Source organism: Oryza glaberrima, chromosome 6, assembly GCF_000147395.1.
Source record: "Oryza glaberrima chromosome 6, OglaRS2, whole genome shotgun sequence".
Classification (NCBI taxonomy): domain Eukaryota; kingdom Viridiplantae; phylum Streptophyta; class Magnoliopsida; order Poales; family Poaceae; genus Oryza; species Oryza glaberrima.
In genome coordinates, this window is record NC_068331.1 from 8,872,156 (window position 1) to 8,884,364 (window position 12,209).

The 12,209-nt window shown below is 41.9% G+C and overlaps 2 protein-coding genes across 2 annotated transcripts; one reads left to right on the forward strand and one right to left on the reverse strand.

Annotated features, from left to right (window-relative positions):
* The first annotated feature begins 2,443 nt into the window (after nucleotides 1–2,443).
* LOC127776206 (aspartyl protease APCB1-like) lies at nucleotides 2,444–6,326 on the forward strand. The gene is made up of 9 exons (XM_052302565.1): nucleotides 2,444–2,979; nucleotides 3,657–3,774; nucleotides 3,943–4,166; nucleotides 4,265–4,501; nucleotides 4,997–5,150; nucleotides 5,230–5,312; nucleotides 5,445–5,559; nucleotides 5,709–5,781; nucleotides 5,878–6,326. The coding sequence occupies exons 1-9, from the start codon at nucleotides 2,525–2,527 to the stop codon at nucleotides 6,018–6,020; spliced, it is 1,602 nt and encodes a 533-aa protein (XP_052158525.1). The 5' UTR covers nucleotides 2,444–2,524; the 3' UTR covers nucleotides 6,021–6,326.
* Nucleotides 6,327–6,694: 368 nt separating this feature from the next.
* On the reverse strand, nucleotides 6,695–11,648 carry LOC127776205 (aluminum-activated malate transporter 9-like). Its single transcript, XM_052302564.1, has 6 exons — nucleotides 10,871–11,648; nucleotides 8,586–8,723; nucleotides 8,196–8,465; nucleotides 7,835–7,971; nucleotides 7,609–7,755; nucleotides 6,695–7,520 (listed from the first exon to the last, which is right to left on the reverse strand). The coding sequence occupies exons 1-6, from the start codon at nucleotides 11,631–11,633 to the stop codon at nucleotides 6,846–6,848; spliced, it is 2,130 nt and encodes a 709-aa protein (XP_052158524.1). The 5' UTR covers nucleotides 11,634–11,648; the 3' UTR covers nucleotides 6,695–6,845.
* Between the last annotated feature and the right edge of the window lie 561 nt (nucleotides 11,649–12,209).

A 12,209-nucleotide genomic window follows, 5' to 3' on the forward strand; every position in this document is an offset into this window, starting at 1 on the left:
TACAATAAGCTGACTAGGTAGGCTCCAAAATATGCCACGTGATTTAATTCCTATGTGGAGGAGAGAGAACTCAGGAGAGAAATAAGCCGACGCTTATTTTACCGCCCGGCTATAGTGCAGCTTTTCACACATTTTATGGGGCCAACCTAATACCACCCAATCACGTGATGGACTGATCTAGTAAAGTACGATTAGAAAATGAAAAACTAACACCGGAAGTTATGCACAAATAGAGTGCAGCCTACTGCTGTACATACTAGCTAAGAGCAAGGTTAATAGTAGCGTAGGCAGCCGGCGTTAATTCCATCCAACTCAGCTAGTAGCTCTCTTTGCACCTTGTGAATACAATAAGTGACCTGCAACGCTGGGCCCATCAACTTCACATCATAATAAAATAACTTAAGCTTCCTCTCACACATGCAGCTCACAACCTCTGCGCTCACCACTTTTCACCACTTTTCTCTCGAAGCTGGTGCTAGAGCCGGCGATAAAATTGTCGCCCACTCTCACTCTCTCTCCTCTTCTCACTCATCCAGCTCAACACTGTAGCTGACGTGTTTCTCCTATCGTCAGTCCAGCTTGTACCGTTGTACTCGCTCTTAGTATTAGCTGCACTATCTGACATGCGCCGTTTTATCGTCCGTTGTTAGCTGCATTATTGACATTGCTCTTATAAAATGATACACGTATCTTTAAACCAACATTAAAAAAAAGAACAAATTCCACTTTAAATATCTGGGTCGAGCATTTTATTATGTCTCTTAGAATAACTCACCAGACATGTCAACCCACGTTACAGCTAGGTGGTGAAAGGTTGGAAGGCAATAAAAAAAGTTTCATTTTCAAAGGGACCAAATATATTACTAGTATATTATAGGTGATGTGTAGGCGTGTACACCCCCCAAACCAATCACCCACCGGTTGATCACCAGCATTCCATAACCGAAGTGTGTGGTGTGGCTGGCCAGATATCAGATGCCACCACCCTTGGCTACAAACTGCAACCGGCCACGAAACGACAACGACCAGCAATCACCAAACCCCCCACAGCGACACCCATGCTGCATACGTGGACGGCCCAGCACGAATCTCCGCGCTATATATTGTTTTAAAATAATTGTCTTGATTTTTTTTAATAATGATGAAAACTGATTCATATCTGTGGTATATAAAAGACAGCCGATAAGTTATAAAAATTTAGGGGGGGGGGGGGGGGGGAATTAAGGTCACATGGGATAAATTCCCCCATCCCCTCAAATGATAACCAGCTGAAATATCAAAAAGAAATCATATACTAGTAAATTCTACAATAAAAGTATGTAAGTACTCTCTCAGTTTTTTAATAGATGACGCCGTTGACTTTTTCTCACATGTTTGACCATTCGTTTTATTCAAATTTTTTTTTGCAAATGTATAAGATATAAATCACACTTAAAATACTATGAGTGATAAAACAACTCATAACAAAATAAATTATAATTACGTAAATTTTTTGAATAAGATGAATGGTCAAACATATGAGAAAAAGTTAACGGCGTCATCTATTAAAAAATAGAGGTAGTATTAAGGTAATGCCATCCAAAATAGAATAAATTATTTCCAACAACCGATTCCAAAATTGTGCGACGTAGTATCTTACTCCATTTGTGAAAATATTAAACACCAAGGAGTAGAAGATATGAAGATGACATGCATTCGGCTGGACAATTTTTAATTTCGTTTTCACCACTAAAAATTTCTTACATGGTTGTATTAAGATAAACAAAGATTCAAGCTTATAAAATATGAGAATATGGTATTTCTCTGAATAATTGAAAACTTTTTTTAAAAAAATAAGTGGCATCGATCTTAAAAAAACACGAGTGGCTAAAATTTGAAGATGAATAGTTTCACTTATTATTTCTTTAGTAAAAATAGTTTACCTTGTATTTAGAAAGGAATGTGAAGTATTTGAGTATTTCTGTGCCAAAAAGTATAGCACCACTGCATGATACTTTTATGTATTTAAGATGCAATATAATTTGGTACTACTTCCATCCCAAAATATAAAAGAAAATCTAAAACTAAATGAGACATTTTCTAGTAGAATGTATCTGGACAATGAGTCTGTCTAGATACGTTGTAATAGGAAACGTCTCAGTCAGTTATAGATTCTTATATTTTGGCAGCGATACAGTAATATGCTTGTTTAAAATATCTTTTTTGTAAAATACCCGAGTGGTTAAAATTTGAAGATGGATAGTTTCACCTATTCTCGAGGTGAAAGAAATAGCATATCACTTATATTTAGAAACGGAGTTAGGAGTATTTCTTTGAGTATTTTTCTACCTTTTGCATATCACTTATGGCATCCCTATCGCAGAAGTCAAACCGGGCGGGGCCCATTCGCGAAAAAAAGCCCAAACCCGCGCCCGTAAATATACCAAATCCACCCCCCTCATCCTCGCCGCCGCTACTCGCAAACCTTTCGATCATCTCTTCGACTTCGTCGGAGTCGGAGTCCGAGTCCACCGCCTCGCCGGAGATGGAGCACGCCTCCTCGCCGCGCGCCCATGGCGTGGTGGTGATCGCGGTCGCCCCGGAACACCACGACGACAGCGGCAAGAAGGGGTGGCGTCTCGCCGCCGCCGCCTTCGGGGACGAGGCGGGGTTCGGGGTGGAAGAGGAGGAGGAGGGGGAGGTGAGGTGGAGGGAGAGGCGGGTGGCGTCGCTGTGGCGCGTGGCGGGGGCGCTGCTGGTGGTCGCGGCGCTCGCGGTGGCGGGGCACTACTGCCTGTACCACGACCCGGCGGCGTTCTCGCGGGAGGAGGTGAGGTCGTCGTTCTTGCTGCCGCTGTACCCGAAGTCCGGCGGCGGCGGAGCCGGCGCCGGCGCGGCGGGGGAGTCGGCCGGTGGCGTCAAGCCAGACAGCGCCGGCGCGGAGACGAGGGAGAATTCTTCGGCGGTGCTCCCGATCAGAGGCAATGTGTTCCCCGACGGGTGCGTGCAGCCGGTGCAAGAACTCGATTCCATTTCGTATGAAACAGCAGAGTTTTGATCCTTTCTCTCTTTCGAAGAACAAATTATTGGAGTTTGATTCTTTTTTATTGGGCGGGGTTATTCATCTATTGTTGCTTTATGTAGAATTTCGGATTCTTTTGAGTTTGATTTGAAGTGGATTTTTTTGGTTTAACCTGCTTGGGCTTTGGAGAAGGTAGAACTACAGTGACTCGAGTTTATTGGAAAAGTTGATGGTTTGATTTATTGGAAAAGTTGATGGTTTGATTTATTACCTGTTCTTTTACAACAATGATTTCACATGAAACAGTTGAAATTTTTAAATAAATTTGGAAACATTCCTGCTTTCCTACATCTCTGTCCTGTCACTTTGATTGGGATGTTTTGACTGTCATATCAAATTGCATACAAGTCTTGACTATACAAATTATCTGTTTATACTAGTATTTATTTGTGATTAGTTTAAGTTGAAGTAGGAAGGCTTCTAATGTGCTGGCTCATGGGTCAACGTTTGATGTTCATATTCCTCTTTTCTCTTTGTATGATGTGTTTAATCTTTGGCAGTTCGTGTTCATTGATGTTACCTACCAGAATGCGGTGAATTGCAAATACTAACATGGAATTTCTGCCCTTCTGGGTATTCTGCTTTTAATCTGCAGGCAATATTACACTGCTATGTACATTGGGAATCCTCCAAGACCTTATTTTCTTGATGTTGATACCGGAAGCGACTTGACATGGATACAGTGTGATGCACCCTGCACAAACTGTGCAAAGGTATGCTCCAAATTCAATCACTTTCTTTTTTTGTCCTGTTTTTGATTTGGCTTTTCAGCTTTATTAGAATGAGTTTAGCATGGATATATCTTATTTCAACATCTTATTATGAGTCTAATTTTCCCAATTTCATCGTGTTTGTGTAATGATCATCCAACGTTGTTGCAGGGACCTCATCCTCTGTATAAGCCTGAGAAACCAAATGTGGTTCCTCCGAGAGACTCATATTGTCAAGAACTGCAGGGCAACCAGAACTATGGTGATACTAGCAAGCAATGTGATTATGAGATCACTTATGCCGATCGGAGCTCCTCTATGGGAATCCTTGCACGGGACAACATGCAACTGATCACTGCAGATGGTGAAAGGGAAAATTTGGATTTTGTGTTTGGGTAAGACTTGATTTCAGATAACTAATTCTCTGAAATTTGTGAAGATGGGATGCTCTTTTCTGAATAGTAACCATCTGCCATCTGTGTACCATCTGCAGGTGTGGATATGATCAGCAAGGAAATCTTTTGTCATCACCAGCAAACACTGATGGGATCCTGGGCTTGAGCAATGCAGCAATAAGCCTTCCTACCCAGCTAGCCAGCCAAGGGATAATTTCCAATGTTTTTGGCCATTGCATCGCGGCAGATCCCAGCAATGGTGGATATATGTTTCTTGGTGACGATTACGTTCCTAGATGGGGAATGACATGGATGCCTATCAGAAATGGTCCAGAGTAAGTCCCATCCTTTTGTTTGTGAAAGTTCCATTACTTTTCCCTTGGATACTATGCATCATTTTTACTATAGATATAATATGCTCTGTCTGCAAAAGATCTTGAGAAATCCTAACCAACTCCTGTCACCCTCAAGACTGAAAGTACAGGGGAAATTTTGCCCAACTGCTCTTTGATATAATATTTTTAACTTTTGCAGTTTTGCACTGATGCTACATATAGATTTTTTTTTTACACTAGTAATAGTAATCGCATTGATGATTCGATCATACTTCCAATAAATGTCATGAAACTGGCAAAATGCTCTGCATCTTATCACTCTTATAATTCACCTCTTTTTGCTGTAAAAGATGGGGCGAGCCTATATGTTCAGATGTCAGAAAATTAGCATAAGTTCCAGCAAAAATAAAGAAATGATGCCATACGAGGCTGGTATTTCCTTTTAGCATTGATATGATCTATGTAACTGAAACTTGCCCCTTTTCATTCTGTCAGGAACCTATACAGCACAGAAGTCCAGAAAGTGAACTATGGAGATCAGCAGCTTAATGTGCGACGAAAGGCAGGGAAGTTAACTCAAGTGATCTTTGACAGTGGGAGTTCATATACGTATTTACCACATGAGGACTACGCAAACCTGATTGCTTCAGTGAGTGCCTCTATTAATTCCCTTACATATGGAGCCAATTCAATCTCATCTTACTCATGTTTACTTGTAATTTTAACAGCTTAAAAGTCTCTCTCCAAGCCTTTTACAAGATGAGTCGGATCGAACACTACCGTTCTGCATGAAACCCGATTTTCCAGTGAGGTAACGTGTTGAAACTATACGCCCAAAATAAAATAAGTGTTGAAACTACTGATGTGCTAAAGCGGGCAAATTTCCACTGTCCAGTTCCAGATAAATAAACACAGTTCTTAAACAGTCCTCTGCATTTTTCAGGTCTATGGATGATGTGAAACACCTGTTCAAACCCTTGAGTCTGGTATTCAAAAAAAGATTGTTCATCTTGCCAAGGACATTCGTTATCCCTCCTGAGGACTACTTAATCATCAGTGTAAGTTTCCATGATCAACTTTCATATTTATCAAACGTCCAATTCAATTTTGGACATCTACAGCAATATTCCCTCGAAAATTTTCAACAAGGGGAGCAAAGCCATACCATAAGTCATTCATCATGTTTTTCTCTGGAATCTTTTTACAGGATAAGAACAATATCTGCCTAGGAGTATTGGATGGAACAGAGATTGGTCATGACTCAGCGATAGTAATCGGAGGTATCCATCTGACATTTTTCTTTGGCACATTTCTGTTGCCACACTCACTCACTGTAGTTTCTGAACTTCCATTTTCTTGCTGTCTATGTTTTTCAGATGTTTCCCTTCGAGGAAAGCTAGTTGTGTATAACAATGATGAGAAGCAGATAGGATGGGTTCAGTCAGACTGTTCCAAGCCACAGAAACAAAGTGGATTTCCTTTCCTCTTTAAAAGAGTGCTGCAAAATCAACTTTTGTAAATGTCACATAGAAATTGAAATTTACCACCAGCTCGACTGACCATGCTTTACTTTTGGACGTGCAAATTCTACGTTCAAAGCTGCCATAATCAATATCAGTGAAAGTAATTAAACAGGACATAGGGTAAAAGAAAGATGTAAGTAGACATAGCCAGTAAGTATGTTGTACTTAGTAATTTGTCTCTTCTGTATACACAAAGAAGCAGAATTATGTATATGTATTTTGTAGAAGAGTATATCTCATCCACTTGTAAGACTAAGTGGTGAAGCATATATCAGTGAAGCCATGGCATTTCTCGTTCATAACTCCTGTTTATATTGTGATTGCTATCTGATGGAATACAGTGAGAATGGTACATAGGGAGCATAAAAAACACACAACAATATATTGCAGGCAACAGCAAAACTTAGCAAAGGGCAATAGAGCAATCAATAAGTGAAAAAAAGATCTCAACTTTGGGCAAAGTACAACAAAAGGATGAAGAGGACTTGTGAACACACTATAACTTCCTCAGTGGAGTAGGTCAAGAAACACTGTACCAAATGTACTTGAGCGGTCCATGCATCTATAGCCAGGAGCAACAAATTATTAGCAGGTTGATTAAACACATTAGTAGTACAATGGCCATTTTTACCATGATGGATCACTTTAGTGGTAGCAAACTGGAGCTCCATTCAAAAATAAAGCTCGCAATATTCTCATTGCATATACACAAGTTTAGAATTTATACACATTTCGTGGTTCGTAATTCTTAAACAAAACTGTACTGAAAAAAAAACAGAATAACAAGGTTTCAGATGAAACTAGTAGGGTCATTTGCGATGTTAACTCTTGATTCCGACGAATTTGCATATGTTATGGAGAAAGCCGCCATCACTAGTACTAACTGCAACAGGCTCCTGCACAGGCTCTTTGAAGTTAGCCTTATCACTCAACTCTTGAAATGCATTAACAACATTCTGTAGTCGGGCAACAAATTCGATTAGAAGGGAGGCAAATGTGGCCAAGGACAGAGCACTTGCACTTTCATATGTTTTTGTTTCCTCGTCTTCAAGTGGCAGGTTTGGATGGAATGATCTTCGAGCAGGCCAAGACAGTAACTTGAAATTGTCTACAGTTGATGATGAATCATGTCTGCTCAGAAATGAATTAACAGCAAAGCTTTTTGAATGATGCGCTGTAGTTTGTTCAACAATTGTAGGCTCCTTCACTTCGATCTTGTTTTCCTTTCCCGTAATGCCGGTGCCATTCAGAACTTCTTTGATACCTTCGGCTTGCTTGCTAGTGTCCCATCTTTCAGTATTCACAAGAAGGTACGACTTCTCATCAATCCTTTTTTGCAACTGTTCAGCAGCCAAGTGGACTTCTGCTAGAATATCTGAAGAGCTCAATTTGGTCATTGTCTTGACTTTGTCTCCAAGCTCGCGCAACACTTTTGCACCTTCTATACCAACTCTGTGAATTTCTGCACTAAAAACCTTTCTGCTTTCTGGTGGTGCCTAAGATCAAAATCCGATATATATTTTTGTTTATAAAAATAATAAAAGCAGAAGTCTAAAGTGTGCTATAGAAATTTTATGAGAAAACCTGAATTTCGGAAAGAATACAGCCATGCAATGCCATGACTGCAAAGGAGCAATGCCTCAATGCCCCACCAACTTTGGTGAAATTCCTCCAGGGGTACTTCATCATTTTGTAAGCGCCATGGGGTGGCTCCCATATAGCAAAACCCAACTGCAAACAGATAAGAATGTGATCAATTGACCACTCAAGAAATCTAAGTAGAACTCTTAAATTTAGAGCAAGATCAAACCAGAGTTTCCTCTTGTGCTGATGCCTCAACTGCTGCCCTATAGCCACTATATAGAGGATCATCAGATGCTTGATATACAAGTATTTTCGAAGGAATCCTTTCATACTCCATGCATTTCAAATATCCATCAACGCAACCTAGAATGAACAGCCAAAAACGGTATCAAGCATACAATACTTGATATCATAATTTGGCAAGAAATGCATAAACATCAGATGTATCTATGCTCTATAGCAATTGCAGTGCTAGCACAAAGCCACAAACAATATTCTTTTACCACGCATTTCAACATAAAGTCAAATAACGCAACATGGAAAAAAAATACTATAGATGGTTGGTTTGCGGGGTTGGAGTTTCATACCTTCCAAGGATTTTGCAACACCAATGAAGTTTTTTGCAACCAAATTGTGCAAATCTTGTCCAGCCCATATTGGGTAAATACCTACATTGATTCCTAGACTGACAGCAGCACCAATAGCAATTAATATAAATCTACTCACAGCCGTATCAGTGAACTTCCCTGTGTTGTACCCAGAAACCATGACATAGCAGAATGTCAACAAGAATACGCGGAACCCATACTCATAGGCCTTCATTTTTGGATGCAGTTTCGTCAAGGTTGTGAAAAAAGCTAACAATGAAAAACATCAAAGCAACATACTACAAGTTAGATATACTCACAAGTCAAAACACTACAGCCAGCACCAGGAAATGATAGACAACAGCCACAGGCAACAGATGCAATACTCACCAACAATAAATATGCTAATTATAAGAATTACTTCCTCCAGCTTTCCCAGGTGTTTGGACAATTCGGCGACTGCTAGCGCAAGCCCTCCAGCGGTAAGGGTACCCAATCCCCTATTAAAACCTTTGCTAAATGTTGCACCTGTATTAACACGAACCACATTATTCAAGGGTGACAATTTATTTTTGAGTAAATTGCACTTTGAGCCATGTTTTAGCGCCAAAGTTTCAGTTTGGACCACCCCTTAATTCATGTTTTCGCTTTGGACTAAATAATTTTCCCTTCCATTGCATATTGGACTACCCCCACTGTTTATCTCTTCCATCCCTTCTTGCTCCTCCCTGAACTCCGGCCAGCCAATACCCAAAGACGCTGCACGCGCTCGAGCTCTGCCAGCCCTGAGTGGCTTGAGCTCAGCATCCATGTGAGCACGAAGTGTGCACGGAGGAACATGTACAAATTATGATACAAACACAAAGAAAAAACTATGATGCAAGCTCAAGCCTCTGATTGGGTGCTTGCCAAAGAATGCATGCCAATCCAAAGAAAATCATGCAAATAACCCATCACAATCAGACCTCAAGAGTCATATAATCGAGGCTAAGACGCTACTCAACGAAACAGCTCAATCTCAAAGCAACTATCTTGCCAAACCATCACCCTCTCAGAAAGGCACTCCTTCCTAAGCGTGTTGCAAAGCGTACTGGTGCTCGGCAACTGACTCGAGCGCAGCGCAACGCCAGTGGAGCTTGAGCATCAGAGGTGCCAACGGATGGAGCTCGTGCCACCCTAGCTGTGGGTGGAGCTTGAGCTAAAGCTAGGCCACAGTGCAGCACGGGAGGAGCTTAAAGCGTGGCAGTGTGCGCAAGGTTCCTAAGGAATGTGAGCTCGAGCCACTCAACACCAGCGGAGCCGAGCGCATTGCAGCTCTTCTGGATCCTAGCAGCTAGCCAGAGTTTAGGAGGAGATGAAAGAGATGAATAGTGGGGGTGGTTCAAGATGCAACCAAATGAAATATTATCAAGTCCAAAGTGAAAATATAGCTTAATGGGTGGCCCAAATTAAAACCTTGGTAAGAAAGTGTAGCCCAACGTGCAATTTACTCTTTATTTTTTTTTCAGTTTTATACACAAAGGAATATATCATTTTATAATTATAAAATGTTTATTATGTGAATTGTAGATACGAAAATACTCCCTCTAATCAGAAAAGACATGCGCTACAGTAAAATCAAGTTAATTTTGGGCAAAACTATTGCTTACAATGTATGGTTTGGATATATGAAAATGATGCAAACATTATTTTCATAAGAATAATAATGTTATTATTTATAAAGTTTTATGAATATGCAGTAATAGAGTGTGGTCCAAATAGCGTCCTGTTGACTCAAAAAGGAATAAAATGCAAACTTGCAAGCCAACAGTAGAATTATGAGCAAAGCATTATTAATTGTATTTAATATTTCGGCATTAAAACAATATTACAGAAAATAGAAGTTGTCTCCAGTGCAGGCGTTCAGCAGCAACTTTGGTCAATGCTATATTTTTTGTCCTACTCAAACAACATCCACTTCTTTAGTCAATGTGTCCCCTATTTCATTTAATTCTACAGTTGGTTGTAGAACAAAGTGGGTCCAAACAACATATACTATCTAGCAACAAAATTTAGTGGTACTTTCCAGCACTAATGGAAAAATTTAGGACGTTTCAGAGAGGCCACAGGCACACGTTCTAAGATGTGGTGGACCATAACCACTTTAAAACGGGGTAAACATCCCAGCACATGAATACTTAATCGTAGTTAGCATCTGCAAGTGAACAAACAGGAACTCTTTCATCACTAACATCTTATTCTATCACAGGTTTTCTATAATTCTCCTTGCTCGGTTGCACGTTCTACTTACAAGAATAATAACAGAAGGTCAACAGATGAACCAAAATGGAAGACAGGTTCCCCCATTTCCCTTGGAAATAGAATATCTCATCCCCAATGCTCCTGCTCTACACACTAGTACTACACAGACAATACTCGTCGCGGCAGCGCTTAGCAAAGAGGCTCTTAGCCTCCCATCAAATTAGTTTGGGTGATACGATTTGTGAGTCTTGATTTGCAGATGCAACTTCTGATCTGTAAATCAGATCAACTTTTTCTCTTTTTTGCGAAATCTCTACAAAGGAATGAAGAAGGAAAAGTAGCACAAATAACATCGAAAACCATCCGTCGATCGATCATTAGTGCCTAGAACCACGAAGAGAGCGAAGAAAAAAAAAACAGAGAGGAAGGAATACCGATGCTGAACTCGAAGACGACGACTACGGTGAGGATGGCCCAGACGGAGTGGCTGACGATGTCGCGGGGCTCACGGAGGAACACCAGCAGCGAGATGAGCGCCAGGGCCAGGCCGACCTTCGCCGCGAACACGGCCTTCCGCGGGTCGGCCCGCGCGAGCGCCCACAGCTCCTCCGCCGCGCCGCGCACGGCGCCCCACACGCGCGCCGCCGCCGCGCCGGCACGCCGGACCAAGCCCTCCTTCCACCCACCCCCTTCCCCGCCCCCGTCCCCGCCCCGCCCGCCGCCCGGCAGGCCCCACGCCGACGACAGCAGGGGCACCTCCCGCGCCCCGCCGCGCTGGTCCTCCAGCGTCGACCACAGCGTCCCCAGCTGCCCCGGCTGCGGCGGCGGCGAGGACCCCGCGCTCCCCGCGGCCGCCATGGCCGGATACTCGGATCCGGAACGCTCTAGAAGGCTCGCGGCGAAGGCGGGGGAGGGGGGGGGGCTCGTCTCTCGAGACGCGAGGATTCGGTCGGTGGGTCGCGACGATGGAATCTCAATCTGGTGTGGGCTGGGGGGATTTGGGCGGCGCGGGGGCACTGGCGTCCCGGAAAGCTGGGCGGTTGGCGCGCGCACACTGGGCTTTGTCTGTCTGCCCGTACGGCCGCCGGGGCGGAGTGGGACAGTTGTATCGAGGAGTGTGGGTGTGGACTGTGGAGTAGTTGGATGGTCATGCAGTGGAGGTTGCAGACACAGACTTTGGCTGTGTTCGGATTCCATACATGGGAAGTAATCGATTAATTAAGTATTAGCTAATTTTTTTTTAAAAAAAAAAGTAGATTAATTTATTTTTTAAACAACTTTCGTATAGTGACTTTTAAAAAAAAAATGTACCGTTTATCAGTTTGAAAAGCGTGCACGTGAAAAAAGAAGAAGAGTGGTTGGGAAACTTGGGTTTTGGACTTTTGGTTCGTAGCGAATGGGTTCAAGACTTGTTTTTCGATGAATCATACTTCCATTACTACTATTTCCATTACTACTATGGCCCTGTTTAAATCTCCGACAAAAATTTTTCACCGGTCACATCGAATATTTGGACACATACATAAAATATTAAATATAAAAAAACTAATTACACAGATTGCATGTAAATTGCGAGATGAATCTTTTAAGCCTAATTGCTCCATGATCTGATAATATTGTGCTACAGTAAACATTTGCAAATGACGGATTAATTAGACTTAATAAATTCGTCTCGTAGTTTACAGGCGGATTCTATAATTTGTTTTGTTATTAGTCTATATTTAATACTTCAAATGTGTGTCCGTATATTTGATGTGACACGCCAAAACTTTA